At 43.2% G+C, this 25,393-nt stretch overlaps 1 protein-coding gene across 1 annotated transcript in view; it reads left to right on the top strand.

The window, feature by feature from the left end:
* LOC308280314 (myosin heavy chain, fast skeletal muscle-like) overlaps positions 1–25,393 on the top strand; it is a gene marked incomplete at both ends in the record, with an annotated part of 34,317 nt that overhangs the window by 6,004 nt on the left and 2,920 nt on the right. The window contains 27 exons of the mRNA XM_080720576.1: positions 2,165–2,268; positions 3,387–3,525; positions 4,517–4,635; positions 5,643–5,792; positions 6,448–6,618; positions 7,677–7,980; positions 8,713–8,777; positions 8,955–9,042; positions 9,999–10,116; positions 10,741–10,864; positions 11,670–11,806; positions 12,410–12,665; positions 13,358–13,600; positions 13,943–14,119; positions 14,662–14,807; positions 15,420–15,510; positions 15,595–15,984; positions 16,649–16,775; positions 17,188–17,306; positions 18,168–18,364; positions 19,528–19,711; positions 20,241–20,406; positions 20,534–20,658; positions 20,800–21,108; positions 22,136–22,339; positions 23,573–23,698; positions 24,836–25,006. Coding sequence (XP_080576702.1) covers positions 2,165–2,268; positions 3,387–3,525; positions 4,517–4,635; positions 5,643–5,792; positions 6,448–6,618; positions 7,677–7,980; positions 8,713–8,777; positions 8,955–9,042; positions 9,999–10,116; positions 10,741–10,864; positions 11,670–11,806; positions 12,410–12,665; positions 13,358–13,600; positions 13,943–14,119; positions 14,662–14,807; positions 15,420–15,510; positions 15,595–15,984; positions 16,649–16,775; positions 17,188–17,306; positions 18,168–18,364; positions 19,528–19,711; positions 20,241–20,406; positions 20,534–20,658; positions 20,800–21,108; positions 22,136–22,339; positions 23,573–23,698; positions 24,836–25,006 — 4,550 coding nt within the window. The remainder of the gene's footprint in view (positions 1–2,164; positions 2,269–3,386; positions 3,526–4,516; positions 4,636–5,642; positions 5,793–6,447; positions 6,619–7,676; positions 7,981–8,712; positions 8,778–8,954; positions 9,043–9,998; positions 10,117–10,740; positions 10,865–11,669; positions 11,807–12,409; positions 12,666–13,357; positions 13,601–13,942; positions 14,120–14,661; positions 14,808–15,419; positions 15,511–15,594; positions 15,985–16,648; positions 16,776–17,187; positions 17,307–18,167; positions 18,365–19,527; positions 19,712–20,240; positions 20,407–20,533; positions 20,659–20,799; positions 21,109–22,135; positions 22,340–23,572; positions 23,699–24,835; positions 25,007–25,393) is intronic.

Here is a 25,393-nt window from a genome sequence, read left to right as displayed (position 1 = left end):
TCACACTCTACTAAACAGATGTTAGGCTTTTATGTGTTTTGCCAAGTCCCGGAAAAGAAGCCCTGTGATTGGCCAGTACAGTCACTTTGATTGGCAGTTGTGCCAAATGCTCACCCCAAAACATTATTTATGAGATTGTGGTGGCTTGTGTGGGACAACCAAGGCATGGATATGTTTGTAATGACAACTAGTAACACGTTCATGAAAAAGAAAATCACTTTTGACCACAACAGATAGTGTAAAAGCGATAGGCTTATAGGCTCCACTCTATGCTATGACAGCTACTGGGTTCTGCTGGGCAAACTGGAAAACAGGAGCATTTGTGCCTAATAGACCCCATGGACAGTAATTTTGACAGTAAAGTAGGAAAATGGGCCTAGAAGTGATTTAGGGAGGAGTTGTCCTTTAATTGGAGAACAGCTTTCCGCCAGGTCAGGTAGGTCAGTGGTTCTCAACCTTTTCAGGCCACGACCCCCAAAATAATCATATTTTAACCCACCCTGACGAGCACTTAAGTTAGAGTTGAGTCATTACATTTTGTATAACACGGTTAGGCAATCTACATTATTTTCACATTTTCTGCTTCTAATATTTGACAATTTGGCCAATGTTTAATTTGACATTTTAGAGGTATTACAAATTCCTTAAATTGTCACTTTAGAAAAGTGCATATACCCTCCTCTATATACTAAAACGTTATGTTGGTTTCGCCTCCGTCCGTCCGTCCGTCCATCCGTGCGTGTGTCCGTCCGTGTGTCCGTGCGTGCGTGCGTGCGTCCGTCCGTCCGTCCGTCCGTCCGTCCGTCCGTCCGTCTGTTACAGGCTAATCTTTGGTGCCGTTGTCTTGGTCTCAGCCAGACTGTGCACACACACTCCTTGGATGCCAATTCAGAACCTCTGCCCCCCATTTTTCACATGGGCATGGTCGGCTCTATAACAGGCCGATCTGTGATGTATGAATCGCATTTTTATGAATCGCATTTTTATGAATCGCATTTTTATAGCGCTTTTCCAAGTGCTCAAATCGTAGCGCGAGGCGTTGTGCTTGTAGATCGGCTGTTTTCACTACTTTTGTGCGACGGCCTTGTATGATGAAGCAGGGCTTTACTTTGCGAAAAAATGTGCAAATTTGAAACTTGGAGATACGAGGTTATCTGCCCGACAGTGACGATATATAATTGCGACCGTAGGTCGCATTTACTATCAAACCCTGCACAAAGTGTCAGTCCGTCAGTCAGTCTGTCTGTCACACCTCACACGTCACACTCTTGCCCTGCTCATATCTCCGCAACCGTTGCCCCGATCCATGCCAAGTTTTGCACACACGTTCCTTACCTGCCAAACTACAACCTCCAAAGACCCCCAGAGCTCCAGAGACCCCCAGGTCCCTGGGGGACCCCCAGATGTACAAAATGACCAAATGTGCTAAACTGACCAAATGACCACCCCAACGGGGCTGCTCACGGGGAATTCCCGGGGACCACCCACTCCTGGTGCTCCAGAACGGATGCAAAAGTGGTGGCGCCCCCAGTGGAGGACCCCCTACACTGCAGCTCACATAAAATGCCGTAACTCCGGCTAGGAGCGACCGGGACAGCCGGGGCTGGTACCTATTCGTCCGCCTTGCCGGCGCGGAGACCCCACCCCTCATTTCTCACATGGCCCTCTTCTAGCGCCACCATGAGGCCGATTCTTGCAAAACACATTTTTGGACACTGCTCCTACAATTTTTGCCCTAAAATCACGCAAATCGGTACACAGTATGTCTACACTCATCCCATCAACATGAATCTCTCCCATATAGCGCCACCTCCAGGCCGATTTGTAAAAACACATTTTTGGACACTGCTCCTACAGATTTTGCCCTAAAATCACGAAAATGTCTACACAGTATGTCTACACTCATGTCATCAACATGGATCAGGAAGATTTGGCAAAACACATTTTTGCCCTATTTGTGGAGATAAGTGACCTACGGTCGCTTATCTCCCGATTAGGGAGTCTTACTGGTATATATATGGCCAGATTGATGAATCGGGACAATGTCACCCTGTTGTAATCCCTTTTAAAGGAATTACTGACGATAAAGCGAGAACATGAATGAAGTGATTAATAAATAGAGTGAATAATAACTCAATGTCGCCCTGTTTTCATCTCTTTTCAGAGATGTGTCTGATCACCTCCAACCCCTACGACTTCCCCCTCATCAGCATGGGTGTGATCACTGTGGCCAGCATTGACGACAAGGCGGAGTTGGACGCTACTGACGTCAGTGAAAACAACATTATCGTTTCATCTTTCAAATGCTAACTCGTTGTGCTACTGCAGTCAGTGTTGTTCATTTAATGCAGGGGTCTTCAGTGTTTTCAGGCCAAGGACCCCTTAGCTGAGAGAAAGATGAAGCAGGGACCCCCACTACATATTGTATAAAATTGTGTTGAGATGAAAAAAAATCATAGATTTCTTAGACAACGTAGACTTGTTGGATTATTTCAGACACCACTCGTGACAAAAATATACAATCTACAAGCTCACAACGCCTGCTATTTTTGGGTAACGTTCCTCTCAGAATAGTGATGCTGGGGTTCAAGTGGTTAATGTAAAAAAACATGCCATCAAATATTTAAAGACTCCTGATCTAATGCTTAACCCATTTAGGCCTAGAATTATTGAATGCTTTAACCCATTTAGGCCTAACCTATAGTTAGGCCCAAATCAGAAATTAGCCTACAAAAACAAATATGTTGATACATACTGTACATGTACTGTAAGCCCCTCCCATACACTAAAATGTGTACCCGGCCTGAATGGGTTAACCAGTGAAAAATAGCAGATATACAAGCTCACAGCGCGGCACCGAGTGCAGCACTGCGAGCTTTTACTGTAGATCTGCTATTTTTGAAAAAGTCGTGAAAATGTGTGCAAATCTTTGAATATATATATTTTCAAAGCGGACGTTTGTAACTCAAATTTTTGCTTCTGGGTGGTTCCTGGAACTAAATATTTTGAGATGGGTGTCCGTGGCCAAATAAATATAATTTTGGGGGTCCTTGACATGAAAAGGTTTGAACACCACTGACATAGCAGTCTCACAAGAACAGACTAACTGAGCTCCATTTAAGTGAAAAGGACCTTTTCTTTGACGATGGCGAGCCAGATTACTGACATAGAAACATAGGGTTTTTCAAAATAATCTTAGAAGGATTCAAAAGACACTCATAGAAACGGGTCAAAATTCTAATTTTCACGATTTTTCAAAAATAGCAGATCTAGAAGCTCAATATCTGCTATTTTTCAATAGCTAAAGCATAAAATAATGATACACAATGATGTGTACCCGTTCTATCTCAATCTTTTGAACTGCCATCTCTGCTCAATGACATCAGGAAGCTATTGAAATCCTGGGCTTCAACTCCGATGAGAGGGCAGCGATCTACAAGTTCACCGGTGCAGTCATGCATCATGGAGTCATGAAGTTCAAGCAGAAGCAGCGCGAGGAACAGGCAGAACCTGACGGCAATGAGGGTGAGCGGCACCTTTATTACTGGCGCCAGCAGAGCGCATACTTTTCCACGTGTATTGTATTTACTTATATTATAAATTAACTAAGCTGAATATACCTTTCAATATATTTCCAATACTTAATTGTTGATATTATACTGTTTAAACTGTTTAAACTATCTCTACACTTTTTAGTAAGGGGACTTTATAAGATATTTGACTAATCTGCGAAGTAAATCGTTACCAAGAAATTTCTTCACCAATGTGTTTCTAAAGGTGTGTAATAATATGTACTAAAAGGTTGAAATTAAACTCCTGGGGGAAACCTCATAAAAAAATGATTTGTGTTTGTGTCCCATTAACTTTACTATACAGGAAAAAAATACAAAAAATACATATGCTTTAAGTAGCATGTGAGGGGTCAAACTAGATGCTGAATCCATTGCAAGCATTTGTTTTGCACGAAAAACATTCCTTAGGCTAAAAACGGTCCCACAAAATGATGGTTTAGTGATGAATCATCACTTTTCACCGTTTTGTGGGGGCCATTTGTAGCCCACGGAAAGTTTTTCGTGCAAAACAAATGCTTGCAATGGATTCAGCATCATGAAAACCCCTAGTTTGACCCCTCACATGATACTTAAAGCATATTTATTTTTTGTATTTTTTTCCTGTATATTAAATTAATGTGACACAAACACAAATCGGTTTTTATGAGGTTTCCCCCAGGAGTTGAATTTCAACCTTTTAGTACATATTATTACACACCTTTAGAAACACATTGGTGAAGAAATTTCTTGGTTTAGACTATTGCCACGCATTTGACTTAACCCTGTGTTTACTTTTGGACTGCCCATAAGTCTGACATCTCATCACTCAGACTACGCGGCTTAGGTTAGGGATAGGGTTAGTAATGGGGTGAGCCGGACCAACGCAACGTCGGCACCGCTTACCTTGATTAGGAGCGTCAGCCAAATGCCTAAATTGTAAATTGCAAATTGTATGAACATTTCAGAGGCTGACAAGATTGCCTACCTGATGGGTCTGAACTCAGCAGATATGCTTAAGGCATACTGCTACCCCAGAGTGAAAGTGGGAAACGAGTATGTCACTAAGGGACAGACCGTGGCCCAGGTGAGTCTTATACATGATTTCCATGGTCTGATTTCATAGGGCCCTGGGATACAAATACACAAAAATAGTTTTTTTTTTCGTATCTAGTGTTAAGGAATGCCCATAATGATTACCACGGATAAGCTCCAAAAGTGTGTCATTTTTATTTTTCATTTCACTAGGTCTTTAATTGTTCTGGGTTAAGAGTGTCCTAAAATTGTAAGGGAGGGGTTGTTTTTTATTAAGAGGTGTTACTGGAGAAAATGTATAAGCCCTGATATAAAATGCCATGACCCTCCCTCTCAATTGGGGAAAAAATCAATCACCCTACCCAAGCATAAAAAAGGGGAAAAAAAGAAAAAAAAAATAAGATTGACCCTCCCCTACAACATGACATTTACCACAGTAAAATTATGCCTAAAACCTAAACTTATAGTTATTCCTAACCAGTGGCGAGGTCAGAACAGAGAAGCAAGTTCTGGGTGGGCACTGCGAAATGTATTTATGTATTTTTTTCCCCCTGGGTTTTACTGTAAATTATTAGGGTTTTTTAGGGTTAAAATCGGGTGCGGGCAGCAGCAGCAATGAACAATAATATAATATATTGAGATCCCAGCTGTACTTCATCCCAAAAACACATTTCCAAATATAAACTAACACACCCTCCAAACTAAAGTAACACACAGTGTTACACCTGTGCACAAGACAGAGAAGGTTTGTAACAGCTGCCATTCATTTTGTGCTGTTGATTGCCTGTGGTCTGGGTCAAATGCGCATTTTCAACAAACGATCGTTAACCTATTGTTACATGAATAGTTGCCTGGCAGTGTTACCGGACTATTTTTTAATTAAATATTGCATGACCCTCCCTTGAATTCAAAGTGAAATCAGCAGACCCTCCCTAGGACTGAAATTAGAATAGCATGACCCTCCCCTATTCTCCACCAGGGGGTGCTGTTCATAAAAAAAACATTGCTCCCTAAACTGTGTAAATCACACCCATACTAATAACGTCCCTATTTCCTTAGGTCAACAACTCAGTCGCTGCCTTGGCCAAGTCCATCTATGAGAAGGAGTTCTTGTGGATGGTCATCAGGATCAACGAGCAGCTGGACACCAAGCAGCAGAGAAACTACTACATCGGAGTGCTGGACATCGCTGGTTTTGAAATCTTTGACGTAAGCATGGGCATGTTTTAAACGGGAGACTCATTATTTTTTGTCACAGTTACAATAGACTGCAAGCCAGGGACATGCTGGGCTCCTGATTCAGCCTGGGAAAAAGAGTTGGAGAGGCCCTCATTGCGTGCTATAGAGAGAGATCTCTCTCTATAGCGCTGCTGCTACTCAAAGATTTGTGACAAAGTGACAAGCCAGTGGGCCAATTACATGAGTTATATTTCGTCGTTGTCGGGTTGAAACCGTTTGTTTTGTAGTTATCATTTTAAAAATGATTTAAACTAGTGAAAACAGCCGGTCTACAAGCACACAACGCCTCGCACCGCGAGGCGTTGTGTGCTTGTAGATCTGCTGTTTTCACTACTTTTGTGCGACAGCCTTGTATGATGAAGCAGGGCTTTGCTTTGAGAAAAAAATGTACAAATTTGAAACTTGGAGATACAAGGTTTCTGCCCGACAGTGACGATTTACTTTGTTGGCCGCCCAGCCCCCAAAATGGAGCTAAGGCCGACATTTTATTTGAATTTTTTTCCTAATGGCTGGTCTGGACCGGCCGGGAATGAACCGGCCGTTCGGGAGTTGTCCCGCTTTTCCCAATGGCCACTACGTCCCTGCTGCAAGCTAATGATTGTTCCCCCCCACCCCCCACTCACAGTTCAACACCCTGGAGCAGCTGTGCATCAACTTCACCAATGAGAAACTGCAACAGTTCTTCAACCACACCATGTTTGTTCTGGAGCAAGAGGAGTACATGAAAGAGGGAATTCCCTGGGATCTCGTTGACTTCGGCATGGACTTGGCTGTCTGCATTGAGCTCATTGAGAAGGTATACGATTATTATTATATTTGTATATATTATCTTGGACTTGGCTGTCTGCATTGAGCTCATTGAGAAGGTATACAATTATTATCATATTTGTATATATTATCTTGGACTTGGCTGTCTGCATTGAGCTCATTGAGAAGGTATACAATTATTATCATATTTGTATATATTATCTTGGACTTGGCTGTCTGCATTGTGCTCAGGGCAGGAATTTAATGGAGGCCATAAAGGCAATGGCCGTCGTTGCCCCTCAGTTTGGTGCCCCACAAACAAATGGCATAACTTGAGGCACAGCCCCAGCCACTTTCTCCTCTATCTCTTTCTTTTCAATATGTAGACAGTAGACACCAGTGTCTCTTTCTTGTCATGTAGACACCAGTGTTCTTTGTTGAGATTCTGAAATCTTAACTTCCCCCGAGTCCCCATCTTTAAAACAATCCAGTGACTTTGATTGGTGCAGGGCTGAGCATGGATCAGATTGTAAATAACATCATTTATCTATTTCACTGCAGATTAGGTTATCATCCCTAACCCTTAAATTCAACAAATTCTTTCAATGGACTAAAATCTTGTTTTATCTGATGGCCTTCCTGCCCTGGCATTTGGCCTTTGTGCCCTCAAAAAATGGACAACATCAAAGGCCAGGTTGCCTTGACCCTAAAATGATGAAATTCCAGGCCTGATTGTGCTCATTGAGATTGTATACAATTAAGTTGCGTTTTTTTTTTTTTTTTATAATTTTTATCCCACAATTTTGTAACCCATTTTGTCACCCAGTGCTAATTGCCTATGTAATCCTGGGCTCTGCTCTCCCTCTGCCGCGCCTGGGGAGACAACGGACTGACCTCATGCTTCCTTCAATGCATGAGGAGTCCAAGTTGCTTCTTTTCACCTGACAGTGGAGATTTCCCTGGTTTGGACGTAGCGCGTGGAAGGAACACGTTATTCCAACCAGTTCCTGGTTTTTGTGAGGGTATCAACCCTAAGTTGCGTTTTAATGGACATGATGTTAATATCATGTTTTTTGATGATTTGTCCCTTTTGTCTCCTTTACAAAGCCCCTGGGCATCTTCTCCATCCTCGAGGAGCAGTGCATGTTCCCCAAGGCTACGGACAAGACCTTCGCCGAGAAGTTGCTCGACCAGCATCTCGGGAAGAACAAGGCCTTCGAGAAGCCGAAACCGGCCAAGGGCAAGGGCGAGGCCCACTTCTCCCTGGTCCACTACGCCGGAACCGTGGACTACAGCATCACTGGCTGGCTGGAGAAGAACAAGGACCCGCTCAACGACTCTGTGGTGCAGCTGTACCAGAAGTCTTCAGTGAAGCTGCTGGCCGTGTTCTACCCTCCTCCCGAGCCTGAAGGTATGTTTATTAACCCATTTAGAACGGGTACACATTATTGTGTATCATTATTTAATGCTTTAACTATAGCAAAATAGCAGATATACAAGCTCACAGCGCGGCACCGAGTGCCGCGCTGCGAGCTTGTAGATCTGCTATTTTTGAAAAATCCTGAAAATTTGAATTTTGATCCGATTCTGTAAGTGTCTTTTGAATCCTTCTAAGATTTTTTGAAAAACCTATGTTTCTATGTCAGCAATCTGGCTATAGCCATCGTCAAAGAAAAGGTCCTTTTCCACTTAACTGGAGCTCAGTTGGTCTGTTCTTGAGAGACTACTATGTCAGTGGTTCTCAAACTTTTTCATGTGAAGGAACCCCAAAATGATATTTATTTGGCCACGGACCCCCATCTCAAAATATCTAGTTCCAGGGACCCCCCAGAAGCCAAATTTGAGTTACAAACGTTTGCTTTAAAAATACATATATTCAAAGATTTGTACACATTTTCACGACTTTTTCAAAAATAGCAGATATACAGTACAAGCCCCCAGCGCGGGGGAAGTATACGAAATGGTGTAGAGAAGATTGGCACGACAAGAATAAGAAGAAGACTCATGATTCTAACAAATACAAACAGATAATACGTTGTTTATAACTAATGATAACTTATGATTCTAACACAACTAATGATAACTCATGATTCTGACAGATATATAACTAATGATAACTCATGATTCTGACAAATGTAAACAGTTGCTGGCGGCGGAGGCAAAAAGAAGAAGGGAGGCTCTATGCAGACTGTGTCTAGTGCTTTCAGGGTAAGAATATGTATTCATTATTATCAACATTATTATATTATTGTATTCCTTCATGGTTAATATAGTATGTTTTAGAAAGTTTTCAAATAATTGTAGTGGAGGATATTAATATTGTATCAGTTTGTACTAATCATTTACTGTGAGCCTAATTAAATTGTCTCTTTTATGTCTCACTAGGCAAACTTGGGGTTGCTGATGACCAACTTGCATCGCACGCATCCTCACTTTGTGCGTTGCCTGATTCCCAATGAGACCAAGACTCCAGGTAAACACGCACGCACGCACGCACGCACGCACGCACGCACGCACGCACGCACGCACGCACACACGCACACACACACACACACACACACACACACACACACACACACACACACACACACACACACACACACACATAGATTCAGTGGTGTACATTTACTTAAGTACTGTACTTAAGTACACTTTGAGTTATTTGAACTTTACTTTAGTATTTCCAATTTCCAATAGTTTTAATTCTACTCCACTACAATATTGTACTTTTACTCAACTACATTTATTTGAAAACTTTAGTTACTAGTTACTTTGCAGATATACATTATAATATCATAAAACATACATAATCCACTTTAGCCCTATTTTATACCTTGGCCATTTGAAAATAGCCGATCTGCTATTTTCAAACTTTTTGTACTTTTACTTTTGGCACTTTAAGTACTTATTGATGCCAATACTTTTATACTTTTACTCAATTTACATTTTGAATTCCGTACTTCTACTTGCAAGAGAGTATTTCTATATTGCAGTATTGATACTTTTACTTAAAGGGGCACTCCACCACTTTTCAACCTATGTTCATATAATTGGTCTTTTTTTTCAGAGGAGGGCTGTGGGCAGGTCAGAAACCCATCGTCTTGTGACATCATCGATTGGCAATCCAGCTTATAGAAACTGCAGGCTTTCTATTCCTGAAAAGTTGCAATTTTAAAGTGGAAGCCATTGTTCTCGCGATAATAAAAATCTCAATATTCTTTTCAAAAATATTGATATTTTTTTTTTGTGGAAAATGATGATGTCACAAGACGATGGATTCTGAAAAAAAAATCCATTTAAACAATGATTGTGAGGTGATCATTTAATGCTACCGGTACTTTGGCCAGTGTGTAACTATTTTCTCTTAATAATAATGAACAATTATGTAACCATATTTTTTCTAACATAGTAATATTTTAATCTTTACAGGCCTGATGGAGAACTTCCTGGTCATCCATCAGCTGAGGTGTAACGGTGTCCTGGAGGGCATCAGGATCTGCAGAAAGGGCTTCCCCAGCAGAATCCCATATGCTGACTTCAAGCAGAGGTATCAATTCCTTTTCCCTGCACGCTTTTAGTTCCACCCCGAATAACAGCGAGGCACGCAAAATGACCATGAACTTCTACAAAACAGTATAGGGCTGCGAATCTTTGGGTATCCCACGATTCGATTCAGAATCCATTCTTGGGGTCACGATTCACGATTTTTTTCAGATTCTTTCAAATCCAAACGATTCGAACTCAGAACGATTTTTTTTTTTTTCGATTTAAAATCGATTCTCGATTCAAAACGATTCTCTATTCAAAACAATTCTCTATTCAATTCATATATCAGGATCTACACCAGTCTGCTGGCATGAAAGCAGAGTACATTTATGTAGCTTTTATAATTGTAAAGGTTTTATCAACTTATTGCAATAATGTAAACACACAAAGGTAAATCCAAGACAACATGTCTGATTTATTCATGCTTGCTCACATTCTTTTAACTTGTACAAACACAACATAATATCTAATAAATTATCGTAATAAAAATATCACAATACAATCATAAAATAAAAATCATAATTATAATATCTAATAAATAAAACGAGAATCGATTCTGAATCTTACCATGTTAGAAACACGATTCGAATTCAAATCGATTTTTTCCTGCACCCCTACAAAACAGGTACAAAGTACTGAATGCCAGCGCATGTCCTGAAGGCGCATTCATGGACAACAAGAAAGCCTCAGAGAAACTGCTCGGGTCGCTTCCCGTCCCTGTTGAAGAGTACAAGTTTGGACACACCAAGGTAAACACACTGTGAACCTGGTTTAACATTATCCAGAGAGGACTAAAAGTAGATAGTTTAGGTCAGGGTTCCCCAATAGGCGGCCCGCGGACCATTTGCGGCCCGCGGGGGGCTACTGTCTGGCCCACACCAACCCCAGTAATAATGGTGGTATAAGAGCAGCAGCAACACTAGTATATCGTCGTTGTCGGGTGGAAATCTCGTATCTCCAAATTTGTACGTTCTTTCGCAAATCATACAAGGCCGTCGCACAAAAGTAGTGAAAACAGCAGATCTACAAGCACACAACGCCTCGCACCGCGAGGCGTTGTGTGCTTGTAGATCGGCTGTTTTCACTAGTTTAACTCATTTTTTAAATGATAAATTCAAAATGAACGGTTTTGGCATACAAGATTTTCACCCGACAACGACGAAAACTGTCCCTGGAGTAGCGGGAACGCCACCGTCGCCCCTGCAATGTTGTGGCCCTCGGCTTGATACCCTAGACATAATTGTTTAGTTAGATTGTTAGTAAGATTGTGTTCAGGTTGTTTAGTTACAGTGTTTACTGTTCAGGTGTTCTTCTGTTGTTTAGCTACAGTGTTTGTAACATTGTATTCAGTAGATGTTACAGTTGTTTAGCTACAGTGTTTGTGACATCGTATCCAGGTGTTTAGTGTGTTCAGGTGTTCTTCTGTTGTTTAGTTCCAGTGTTTGTAACATTGTATTCAGTAGATGTTACGGTTGTTTAGCTACAGTGTTTGTAACATTGTATTCAGTAGATGTTACGGTTGTTTAGCTACAGTGTTTGTGACGTTGTGTTCAGGTGTTCTTCAAAGCTGGTCTGCTGGGCGTCCTTGAGGAGATGCGAGATGAGAAGCTGTTCGCTCTGGTCACCATGACTCAGGCTCTCTCACGAGGTTTCCTCATGAGGAAGGAGTTTGTCAAGATGATGGCAAGGAGGTATTTTGAAAACATCCTTTATTCAATATTTAGTGTCATTTGGAAGTTACTGTTCAATACGATTTTGTTATAACGTCAAACCACTATAATAACTGCATATATTTCTTCCATCACTGTCCACAATCACGTTTTGTTTTTGAGCGGTGCTAACCGCTCCTATAGACCGCTTTTTTACCAAAACTATGATGTCACAAATGATGATGACATGAGTTCGCTAGACCAATGAAACACTTCGATTCTGTTGATCTGTCCATGATGTCATAGTCACAGAGGCTATAAATGATAGGCAGCTAATACAAGTTTAAAATACAAATGAAGAGACTTTGAAAAACTAAAATATTCATCTTCTGGCCTCTTCTCGCCTCTCTGGAGGTAAATAAGGTCACTTATCATTACACTATGACACTCTTACAAGCTACAATCCGTAGCTTGGTCAACTAACTGATGAGAAATGACAATAAAGACTTATATAGTCTGAGCAGACCTCTAGACTGACATCATACACAACAAAAAGAATATTGCCATGCATGCCTATCAACACTGATTTGCGCAGGAATTAGTTTGCACCGCTCACTTCGCACGGGTGCGATTTCTTTTCCACAGAGAGGCCGTTTTCACCGTCCAATACAACATACGGTCATTCATGAATGTCAAAACATGGCCATGGATGAAGGTCTACTACAAGATCAAGCCTCTCCTGCAGAGCGCTGAGATGGAGAAGGAGATGGCAAACCTGAAGGAGAACCATGAGAAGTTGGTCGCTGACCATGCCACCGTCGTGGCCAAGAAGAAGGAACTAGAGGAGAAGTTGATAGCGATGACCCAGGAGAGGAACGCGCTCCACACGGCTGCTTCATCAGTGAGTACACTGGACAGGGACGTGTCGTGCACACATACATCAAAGTGGGCCTGCTTGAGCCCCTGCCCTTTTATCCATCTGTAAAAAGTGCCCTCTCCAGACCTAGCCGCAAAGTGCAACACTAGATTTTCTTTAATCTGTTGAATCTAGGGTTGCAATACCTCCCATAGGCAGCGAATGCATCAAAACAGTTTTTATTTTTTTGCTATCTTAGAGTTGAGGCATTACATTTTGTAACACGGTTCTATTGTGAAAATAGCCGATCTACATGCTCACAACGCCTCCCAAAATTTCTTTCTCTAATATTTGACAATTTGGACAGTGTTTAATTTGTCCTTTTAGAGGTATTAAAAAGTCCTTAAATTGTCACTTTAGAAATGTGCAGATACCCTCTAGACACTTCAACGTTATGTTGGTTGGTTTACTGTTGAGTGAGAAAACAATGTTGCACATTAAGTTAATCATCTGGGGACCCCCCACAGGTTGAGAACCACTGTCCTAATCTATGGGGCCCCCTCACAGCAATACAGGGCCCTTTTGATCTGAAAACCCATGAGACATAAGGTCTAATTTCGCCCCTGTCTGTAGCCCTCCAACGGGCAACTGCAAAAGCACGTATCTCTACCAGAACAAACGCTGACATGTTTCCTCCCTCGTGTTTTTTTCCTCTACCTTTTTCCGTTGACCACCAGGGAGACGAGGCTCTGAACGACGCCGAGGAGAGGTGCGAGGGTCTTATCAAAAGTAAGATCCAGCTGGAGGCCAAGCTCAAAGAGACCACGGAGAGACTGGAGGACGAGGAGGAGATCAACGCCGAGCTGACCGCCAAGAAGCGCAAGCTGGAGGACGAGTGCTCCGAGCTCAAGAAGGACATCGATGACCTGGAGCTCACCTTGGCCAAAGTGGAGAAGGAGAAGCACGCCACTGAAAACAAGGTTCGCGATCACACCCTCTCTGGGGTTTCGTCAAATTTGTCTCAACAATATTTATCACCATATCGCTCCTAATCTCCATATGTGAACCTTTTGTGTGTGTGTGTGTGTGTTTTTTTTCTTTTTTTTTTCTTTTATTAATTAGCGCCCTACTACTCACAACACCAGCGTTGTGAGCTTTTTTGTGAGCTATTTTTGGCTAAAGGTCTAGGGTTCAAGTTGTTAATATATTTAAAGATTTGGAGGACCCCCTGTAGTAACTCTGGGGACCTCCTAGGGGTCCCGGACCCCCTGTTGAAGAACCCTGTATTAACATTTATTATTATTGTTATTATTGTTATTCAGGTGAAGAACCTGACGGAGGAGATGGCCTCTCAGGATGAAGGTCTTGCTAAGCTGACCAAGGAGAAGAAGGCCCTCCAAGAGGCCCATCAGCAGACCCTGGACGACCTGCAGGCAGAGGAAGACAAAGTCAACACTCTGACCAAGGCCAAGACCAAGCTGGAGCAGCAAGTCGATGACGTGAGTTCAGAGAGTTGGTAATATGTTTACTGTCGTAACAGAATAACACTATGCTCCATACCTCCAAAACCTGATCAACCCCTACAACCCCGACCCGTTCGCTCAGATCAGCCAACACAGGGATGCTGACAGAACCCTCGCTAAAAACCCCAGGACAAAAATCCACTCGTCCTGGACAATTTGCCCCAAACTGTGGAATGAACTCCCTGTCGCACTTAGAACTACAGACTCACTCCCTAGCTTCCGCCATGGACTGAAAACTCACCTCTTCAGACTCCACCTAAACCCATAGCACTACTGTAACACTCCCCTTCCCTCAATGACCCCACATGAAGCTAGAAAGCATTTTTAGGTTTTAGAAATTTGATTAGGTGCGTTGTCTACCTATGTTATTATTATTTTCTCTTGATTGATATTCCTATGCATTTGTTGTATTGTTGCTGATGTACTGACATATTATTGTAAGTCGCTTTGGTTTAAAAGCGTCTGCTAAATGCCTAAACTGTAAACTGTAATAACAAGACAAATACGTTGTCGTGCAGCTGGAGGGTTCTCTGGAGCAAGAGAAGAAGCTCCGCATGGACCTGGAGAGAACCAAGAGGAAGCTGGAAGGTGATCTGAAACTGGCCCAGGAAGCCATCATGGACCTGGAGAACGACAAGCAGCAGTCTGACGAGAAGATGAAGAAGTAATGTGGACCAACAATAATAATAATATTATAATAACGTTATGAAAAAAAAAAAAGTGCCTTTCAGATGGGCGTTCTCGCTTGGATTCAGCGGAGATCGCACCGCGGTGGAGACACAAACACTATCGCTCCGTGCAGGGGTGTCGCACCAAATTCTGGGCCTTGGGTACAAGGATTCACTGCGGGCCCCCCCATGAATGTTCTTCTTCATAGGGGGAGGGGGTTTAACCCATTTAGACCGGGAATGCGTTATGTTGTGCTTTAACTATTGAAAAATAGTAGATCTACAAGCTCAAAGTGCAGCACTTAAATGTGTGCAAATATTTGAATATTTCAAATCCTCCAAAAAGGTCTTTTCTATGTCAGTGGTGCTCAAACCTTTTCATGTGAAGGACCCCCAAAATGATATGTATTTGGCCACGGACCCCTATCTCAAAATATTTAGTTCCAGGGACCCCCCCAGAAGAAGAATTTGAGTTACAGATGTTCGCTTAAAAAATACATACGGTATATTCAAAGATATGCACACATTTTCACAAAAATAGCAGATCTACAAGCTTGTAGATCCAAAAATCTACAGTAACTAAAATAATGACTTCATGTGTTCCACAGGAAGGACTTTGAAGTCAGCCAGCTTCTGAGTAAGATTGAAGATGAACAATCGCTGGGCGCTCAGCTGCAGAAGAAGATCAAAGAACTTCAGGTATATATTTTTTTCTTCTTCTTTAAAATCATAACGATAATATCATGTAAATCTGGATTTTAACACGTCCATCGATTTGAAAAGGCCCGTATTGAAGAACTGGAGGAGGAGATCGAGGCGGAGCGCGCCGCGCGCGCCAAGGTGGAGAAGCAGCGTGCCGACCTCTCCCGGGAACTGGAGGAGATCAGCGAGAGGCTGGAGGAGGCCGGCGGCGCCACGGCCGCGCAGATCGAGATGAACAAGAAGCGCGAGGCCGAGTTCCAGAAGCTGCGTCGCGACCTGGAGGAGTCCACCCTGCAGCACGAGGCCACCGCCTCCGCCCTGCGCAAGAAGCAGGCGGACAGCGTGGCGGAGCTGGGCGAGCAGATCGACAACCTCCAGAGAGTCAAGCAGAAGCTGGAGAAGGAGAAGAGCGAGTACAAGATGGAGATCGACGACCTGTCCAGCAACATGGAGGCCGTCGCCAAGGCAAAGGTACGGAAGGAGTGCCCTTGTATCGTATCATTCTTGTTCTAAAACGGCTAGTTTCATTCCTTGGTTCTGATTGGCTGGTTTCCCTTTAATTGGTGTGGTATGTTAGACTATAACCCACACCTTTAATCAGTTTATATCAAACCCAGGTGCGTTATTTCTTTCCACAGTGTTGTGAAGCTAGACTAGAGAACTTGATTGCAAGTAACAGGTGTGTTGTTTCTGCAGCCTGGCCGGGATACTTTCTTGTAGCTGGGGACTACTTTCTTGCAGAGCAGACCTTATAGTGAATTATTAGTCAAATAGAACAGTTTTAATTGGTACATGTCTATGATTTTTCATGTTGCCATATTGTAAGCGTTTTAGAAAAGCAATAAGCCACGCGAGGCTTGTGGTTACCTGTATTTTACACCGGCTGAGAGGGGCTGCGCCTCGTGTCTCCCTACGCCTCTCAGCCGGTGTAAAATAACAGGTAACCACTCGCCTCTTGTGGCTTATTGCTTCAACACAACACTCACATTTTCATTTCGCCCTGAAATCCTTTGTGGCCGTGAATTTGGAACCCTCGCTCACACAATCGCGTCGAGTGGCTTTACTGTTCAAATCAAAGCCATGAACCTTATCAGGGAATAAACGATGATTGAATATGTCCAACGTTCATTTCCAGGGAAATCTCGAGAAGATGTGCCGCACCCTTGAGGACCAACTCAGTGAAATCAAGGCCAAGAGTGACGAGAACGTTCGCCAGATCAACGATGTCGGAGCTCAGAGAGCGAGACTGTTGACAGAGAATGGTAAATGTCCATCTTATGGTCTACGTTGCCTACGTGATTTGTCGATGGTACTTGAGAAAACTGACCATAATTAGATATTGTCGTTGTCGGGTGAAAACCTTGTAAGTCCAAAACCGTTCGTTTTGCATTTATAATTTAAAAAATTATCTAAACTAGTGAAAACAGCCGATCTACAAGCACACAACGCCTCGCACCGCGAGGCGTTGTGTGCTTGTAGATCAGCTGTTTTCACTACTTTTGTGCGACGGCCTTGTATGATGAAGCGAGGCTTTGCGTCGCGAAAAGATTTACAAATTTGAAACTTGGAGATACGAGGTTTCTGCCCGACAGTGACGATATAATGCTTTGATCAACCATTATTTGATGATTTGTTTGACATTTTTTAAACAAATAATCCAAATTTCCCAATCAGGCGAGTTTGCTCGTCAACTTGAGGAGAAGGAAGCACTGGTCTCTCAGCTCACCAGAGGCAAGCAGGCCTTCACCCAGCAGATTGAGGAGTTGAAGAGACTCATTGAAGAGGAGGTTAAGGTAAGGAACAGTTCGCGTTGCGAGGCGTTATGTGCTTGTGGATCAGCTGTTTTCACTACTTTTGTGCGATGGCCTTATGATGAAGCAGGGCTTTACTTTGCGAAAAAATGTACAAATTTGAAACTTGGAGATAGCCTACGAGGTTTCTGCCCGACAGTGACGATATGTGTGTGTGCAGACCCACCATTGCAGTGAAGAGAATAAGAGCATAAGATGAAAGTGGAGAGGGGGGAAAGGAGACACACAAGTGCATGATATGTAGCTAATCTGCATAATATGTCAAAGATGTATCTAAAGTTGCCAGATGTATGATAATTATCGTATTTGTGCGATAATTTGACTCTGTACGATGTACGATCAACCAAAAAATGCCCAAATGTGCGATAATTTAGGCATATCGCCAAAAACAGCGTGAATTTACTGAATTCCCTGGCTGCTGATCCGGGATCCGTTTTGGCTTCTCAAAATAAGCCAGGAAATCAGTCAATCTGACCCTAGATCTGTACTTGGATGCATTAAAAAACGCCAGTCGTGTCTTTCCAGACCAGTTTTAGGCTTTTATTTGTGTAAGCTCCAGGAAGTTGCCTGCCTCCACACAGCATATGTGATGTGTTTTTGTCACACAGGAGTCTCAAACAAGGTTCTTTCTTACACTAAAGACACATTTTTTGGTGAAATTACTTTTTTACGCGGGTGATTTCTCTTTTTTGGCTGTGTACGATAGTTTCATGTCAAATACGATAATTCTGAGCCTCCGGTACGATAATTCAACATTTCCCATCTGGTAACACTGGTGCAGAGAGAAGCTAAGTGGCAACAGGCTTCAGCTAACATTATTTTGTTTTGTTTTTCTTTTGACAGGCAAAGAACGCCCTGGCCCACGCTGTGCAGTCTGCCCGCCACGACTGTGACCTCCTGAGGGAGCAGTTTGAGGAGGAACAGGAGGCCAAGGCAGAGCTCCAGAGAGGAATGTCCAAGGCCAACGCTGAGGTGTCTCAGTGGAGGGCCAAGTATGAGACTGATGCTGTCCAACGCACTGAGGAGCTGGAGGAAGCCAAGTAAGTCACTAGTGTTTTAACCCATTTAGACCAGGTACGCATTGTTAGTATTTTATGCTTTAACTATTACAAAATAGCAGATATACAAGCTCACAGCGCGCTGCGAGCTTGTAGATCTGGTATTTTTGAAAAATGGTGAAAATTAGATTTTGACCCAATTCTATAAGTGTCTTCTAAATCCTTTTTTGAAAAAACGCATGTTTCTATGCAGTGGTTCTCAAACATTTGAGTCAAGGACCCCTAGAATTATATGTATTTGACTGCGGACCCCCGTCTCAAAATATTATGTATCAGGGACCCCCCAGAAGCAAATATCTGAATTACAAACGTTTGCTTCAAAAAAGATATATTCAAAGAATTTTCACGATTTTTCAAAAATAACAGATCTACAAGCTCGCAGCGCGGCACTCGGTGCCGCGTTGTGAGCTTCTATATCTGCTGACACGATGCATATCTAAATTAAGCGCCTTTTTGAGCGGTGCTCCCGGAAGGAGCTAAGCTCCAACATCTGTCTTGCATGGCCTACATCTGGCCTACATCTTGGCACAAAGCGCTCAAAGTTTGTTGTACGCCCAGGGTCACATTGGCCAGGCTTCACGGGATGTGGAATGTATATTACAAATTATTGACAATGTTTTACACTGTCAGGTACCTCTCACCAGTGGTGTGAAGTAACTACTACACAAGTACATTTACTTACAGTACAGTACTGTACTTAAGTACACTTTTGAAGTGTCTGTACTTGACTTGAGTATTTCCAATTTCCCTTACTGTTACTTCTACTCTACTACATCTTGGATCCAAATATTGTACTTTCACTCTACTACAATTATTTGAAAACTTTAGTTACTAGTTACTTTGCAGGTATAAATGATAATTTTATAAAACATACATAAACCACTTTAGCCCTATGTCATACCTATAGGCTGTTTGAAAATAGCCGATCTACAAGCTCACAACGCGTCGCGATGCGACACGTTTTGAGCTTGTAGATCTGCTATTTTCGATATTTATATATCGTTTTTGTAACGGAGTACATCTAATAGTGCAGTATTGATACTCTTAAGTACAACATGTGAATACCTTTCTCTTTTCCACCTCTGCCTCTCACTATGCAAAATATTGCCCGTAATAATTTGGTTCCTTTCGACACTGACCAACAGGAAGAAGCTCGCCCAGCGTCTTCAGGAGGCAGAGGAGCAAATCGAGGCTGTGAATTCCAAGTGCGCCTCTCTGGAGAAGACCAAGCAGAGGCTCCAGGGTGAAGTGGAAGACCTCATGATCGACGTGGAGAGGGCCAACGGTTTAGCCGCCAACCTCGACAAGAAACAGAGGAACTTCGATAAGGTGCTTTGACATTCACTAGTTTAAAACCCAAATAATAGGCTCTATGCACAGCAGCCAATTTGGAGAGAAGTTGGATGGTCTTCCCACTTCCTTCAAAGGTGTTAACAATGATACTAATGAAGGCTCTGTTCCATTTCATGTTGCACAGTGGTTCTCAAACCTTTTACGCCTGCATTTGGTTCCATTTGAACACTCTCAGAGTAACACCTTTTAAGGGGTCATTTGAAACCCCCAAGGAAGCACAAGGGTCCCTGGGCCACACTTTGAGACCCCCTGGTGTAGCAGAGTGTTTCCAGTGAGCCAACATGCACAATATCAGCACCCTGACTCTGTTTGAGCCGAATGGAACAGAGCCTTCATTAATATTATGGGTAACACCTCCGAAGGAAGTGAGAAGACCATCCAATGGCTGCTGTGCATAGAGCCTATTCTTGACTCCTTCAAGCGGGGTAAATGACACGTCATTACAAATGCTGTGCAGGTCCTCAAAGTGGTGTAAATGACACGTTTGATTACAAATGCCGTGCAGGTCCTGGCAGAACAGAAACAGAAGTATGAAGAGGGTGTAGCAGAGTTGGAGGGGGCTCAGAAGGAGGCTCGTTCTCTCGGCACTGAGCTGTTCAAGATGAAGAACTCCTACGAGGAGTCTCTGGACCAACTGGAGACCATGAAGCGCGAGAACAAGAACCTGCAACGTGAGTCTTTCTCTACGTAATTCTTTAAATGTTCAAGATCTTGTTGTGGATCAGGCTACACACAACTTTATTCAAATGCAAAATGCAAAACAAAAGTTCCCAATTCTTTCTTTTCAATCGACTGCAGAGGAGATCTCAGACCTGACTGAGCAGATGGGTGAGACTGGAAAGAGTATCCATGAGCTGGAGAAAGGCAAGAAACAGGTGGAGACAGAGAAGGCAGAGATCCAGACAGCCCTGGAGGAAGCTGAGGTAAAACCTTTTAGGTCCTGGATGAACAAAGAAATTGTCTATATTTTAGATTTCGTTCGATGCGTTTTATAGTCGAGCAGCGTAGCAGTATACGATCTATGTTATACATCGCAACCTTTCGATGCCGTGTCACGTTTTCAGGGTACTCTGGAGCACGAGGAGGGCAAGATCCTTCGCGTGCAGCTGGAGCTCAACCAGATCAAGGGCGAGGTGGACCGCAAGCTGGCGGAGAAGGACGAGGAGATGGAGCAGGTCAAGAGGAACAGCCAGCGGGTGATCGAGTCCATGCAGGGCACCCTGGACTCCGAGGTCAGGAGCAGGAACGACGCCCTGAGGGTCAAGAAGAAGATGGAGGGAGACCTGAACGAGCTGGAGGTGCAGCTGAGCCACGCCAACCGCCAGGCGGCCGAGGCCCAGAAGCAGCTGAGGAACGTCCAGGGACAGCTCAAGGTGCAGGACACTTACAGGGGCGTCACAAGGGAAGGGGGAGTGGGACTGACTTACCAGGGCCCAAAAGTATTTTATACTTTAGCTATTGAAAAATAGCAGATATACAAGCTCGCGGTGCCGCGAGCTTGTAGATCTGCATTTTTTTTTGAAAAGTCGTGAAAATGCGTGCAAATCTTTGAATATACCTGTATGTATTTTTTTTTAAGCGAACATTTGTAACTCAGATTTTGCTTCTGGGGGGGTGGGGTCCCTGGAACTAAATATTTTGAGATGGGGGTCCGTGGCTAATACATATCATTTAGGGGGTCCTTCCCATGAAAAGGTTTGAGCACCACTGACATAGAAACATAGGTTTTATAGGCACAAATCTTCACGATTTAAAAAAAAATAGCAGATCTACAAGCTCGCAGTGCGGCACTCTGTGCCACGCTGTGCTGCTATTCATCAATAGTTAAAGCACAAAACAATGCGTATATAATGCGTTCCCAGTCTAAATGGATTAAACCCCCTCCCCCTATGAAGAACATTCATGGGGGGCCCGCAATGAATCCTTGTACCCAGGGCCCAGAATTCGGTGCGACACCCCTGGGTGCAGGACACAGTAGTCGGACACATAAGCCCTTTTTCCACTACGAGGCGGCACCAGAACTTTCCAGAACCTGAACCTATTTTTTTGTTTCCATTGTGCACGGCCCGGTTTCAGACAAGGTTCTGGGGACCATTGTTTAGGTCCTGCTCTTGATGTAGTACTAAACTTGAGTTCTGGGAACCTATGGGCGGGGCCAGCAGCGCTGCTGCTCATTGTTGGGACCTTCCCGGTTAGGTCTGGTTATATGGAAACCTAAGCAGAACTTGGTCCCGGAACTTCACAGCTTCTTGAAAATTCGTGGCTCTAGAAAGTTCTGGTTCTAGTTCTGGTTCAGACCTTATGGAAAAGGGGCTTTATATTCAAACAGTGAAACCTCTCAAACAACTCCCATTTGGATGTTTCTCTCAACGTAACCGCCTCCAATGTGATTTCCTTCAGGATGCCCAACTGCACCTTGACGACGCCCTCAGAGCCCAGGAAGACCTGAAGGAGCAAGCCGCCATGGTGGAGCGCAGGAACGGCCTCATGGTGGCCGAGATCGAGGAGCTGAGAGTGGCTCTGGAACAGACAGAGAGAGGCCGCAAACTGGCCGAGCAGGAACTGGTGGACGCCACCGAGCGCGCTGGACTGTTGCACTCCCAGGTACGCAAGTCAATAGAAAACGCTCAAGTGTGTTCTGAATAAAACAACATTTACACCATGCTTACTACTGGTCTGTTGCACTCTCAGGTACGTGAGCGTGGTGAGCTCCCCTCCTACATTTCTTCCAAATTCGAATTGGTCAGAAATGGGCTAAATCTCAGATCAAATGCCTGGTTACGCTGCGTAGTACCTGCATTCACATCTGAGGGAGGCAAAAAAATGCCTCTCTTTCTTTGGTCCCTGGTCGTGGAATGACCTTCAGACCAGACTCAAATTGGCCGTGTTAAAGTTATACCATGTAACTTTTTTTATAAAACAAATCTTAAAATTGTCCTAAATGTTAAATCGCTAACGTTTTAGAACACCCACTCCGTTATTTTCAGCTTCTAAAGCCTTCTCTTTATATGTTTTCTATGATCCTGACCGGGCCCCGGTTTTCGCAGAAAATTTACGTCATCACACTACCGGCCAATCACAGCGAGGGTTATACACTGCCGGCCAATCACAGCGCATCTTGAAGTGGGGTCGCTAGGGCGGCCATATTTGTAGTCTCCCGTGTGTCTCTATACTCGAGTGAACGGTGAAGCATGGGTGAAGGAGTCGTTTCTCCGGAATGCCTGAACGCACAGGAACCAGGGACCCCTTAAAAGATAGATCTCGGCGAGGTGGAGGCAGACACGGGGGTTGTGAGGCCCGGTCCACGGCGAAAAACGGCCGAAAGACGCGGACGCGACCGAGGTTTGCTATAGAGCTACTGACCACTGGTTGAGCAACTTACACAGTATAGCTTTAATTCCTCTGAGAAGCTTTAAAAAATCACTTTAGATAGATATACAAACACTTGCACTTGCTCGGATGTTTACTAGTTTCTCAGTAGGTTTTTTTTTCCTTTTTTGGTACAGGTTTCACACTGAGTGTGTAGTTCTGTCTGATGTATGTAAACTAGCTTTTATATTGTGTAAAGTGTATCATCTTGGAGTTAATAGGTATTTGTGGTGTATCATGGATGTTTTATTTTTGTTGTCGGTGTCTTATATGTGCAGCAAGAATTGTGTAATTTGTATTTCTACCTCTCTACCAGTTCCCACTTGCAAAAGAGACTGTGTCTCAAAGTGTTTTTTACTGGTTAAATAAAGGTTAAATAAAAAATTAAAAAGTCAAGTTTGACGCTCACAATAAAACAACATTTACACTGTGCTATGCTCACTCTCTTCAACTGAATCTATGTTTTAGAACACAAGTCTTTTGAACACCAAGAAGAAGATCGAGGCAGACCTGCTCCAGGTCCAAGGCGAGGTGGACGACAGTGTTCAGGAAGCCAGGAATGCTGAGGAGAAGGCCAAGAAAGCCATCACTGATGTAAGTTAGGATGCCCTTGCCTGGTTAAAACCAGACTCCACTCAACACCACCCCCTGGTGGTAGTGACGAAGTGTGTGATAGAGTCTGGTTTATTAACCAGGCAAAGGATGCCCTACCCTTATCTATTACAGTGGTTCTCAAACTTGGGGTCGGGACCCAAAGTGGGGTCCCCAAATTATTTTGTGGGGTGCCCAGATGATTAGCTTATTTTTCTCACTCAACGGTAAACAAACCAACATACAGTATAAGTGCATACAGGGTATCTGCACATTTATAAAGTCACAATTTAAGGACCGTTTTAATACGAAACTGGCCAAACTGTCAAATATTAAGTAAGCAAGAGGCGAACATTGTGAAAATAGCAGATCTCCATGCTCACAACGCCTCGCACTGCGAGGCGTAGATCTGCTATTTTTATATTTATCTGTGGAACCGAGTCACATTAAATGTAATACCTACAATTCCAAGTGCTTGTCAGGGTGGGGGTCCCCAGTTCAAATATGTTTATTTTGGGGGTCACGGCCTAAAAAGGTTTGAGAACCCCTGATCTATTAGATCCTCATGTCATCGCTCTGGATTAAGTTTCGTCTGCTAAATGCCTAAATTGTAAATTGTCATCGTGCTTCATATTAACATATCGTCACTGTCTGGCCAAAATCTCTTAACTCCATTTTTGAGGTTTTTGTTTTTTTGGCATGAATCAGGGCTATTGAACACCCTTTACAGCTGAGTGTTGGTTAAAATAATATTGAACCAATGGAAAGTAGTAAAAAGTGCTTGGGACAAAACCTCCTAACTCCACACTTCCTGCAAAACCATCTACCTCCACCCGATTGGCCCTCTCTTATTTTTTCATAAATATGTGCTATTGAACACCCTTTACATCTGTGTGTTGGTTAAAATAATATTGAACCAATGAAAAGTAGTAAAAAGCCCCTTCGGTCAAAACCTCCCAACTCCACTTGAGCTCATTTTCCCGAAAATGAACATTTTGGAGTTAGGAGGTTTCAGCCCGACAGCAGAGATAAGATACAATGATATACGTTAGGATGCCCTACTTACCTTATCTATTAGACATCTTCATGTCATCATGCTTCATATTAACATGCAACACAATGCAACAATGACCTTCTCAGGCCGCCATGATGGCGGAGGAGCTGAAGAAGGAGCAGGACACCAGTGCTCACCTGGAGAGGATGAAGAAGAACCTGGAGGTCACGGTCAAGGACCTGCAGCACCGTCTGGACGAGGCCGAGAACCTGGCCATGAAGGGAGGCAAGAAGCAGCTCCAGAAACTGGAGGGCAGGGTAAGATGCGTGGTTCACTTCAAACACAGCTTATTGTTAGGGGTGTATAACGATACATTTAACAGAGATACGATACGCATCACGATACATGGTTAACGATACGATACATGGACGATATTGGTTCATTAATGGCGATTTGATTCAATGATTTTAAATCGATATAGTAACTATTTAGCTAATACATTTTATCTGTGTAAAACGTGTACAAAATCTATTATTATGGAAGTAAACACTGCGATTATCTAGCAAATACATGGACATTATATTTCAACACATATGGACAAACCCACCTTGACATGAACACAGAGATTACACACATTTATCGATAGACCAAGAGTAGCTGAATGGAAAGGTAATTAGACCCCTCTTTTTAATTTACTTAGTTAC

This window comes from Nannobrachium achirus, assembly GCF_963921795.1.
Source record: "Nannobrachium achirus genome assembly, chromosome: 24".
NCBI lineage: Eukaryota > Metazoa > Chordata > Actinopteri > Myctophiformes > Myctophidae > Nannobrachium > Nannobrachium achirus.
This window is presented reverse-complemented; position numbering and strand designations above follow the sequence as displayed.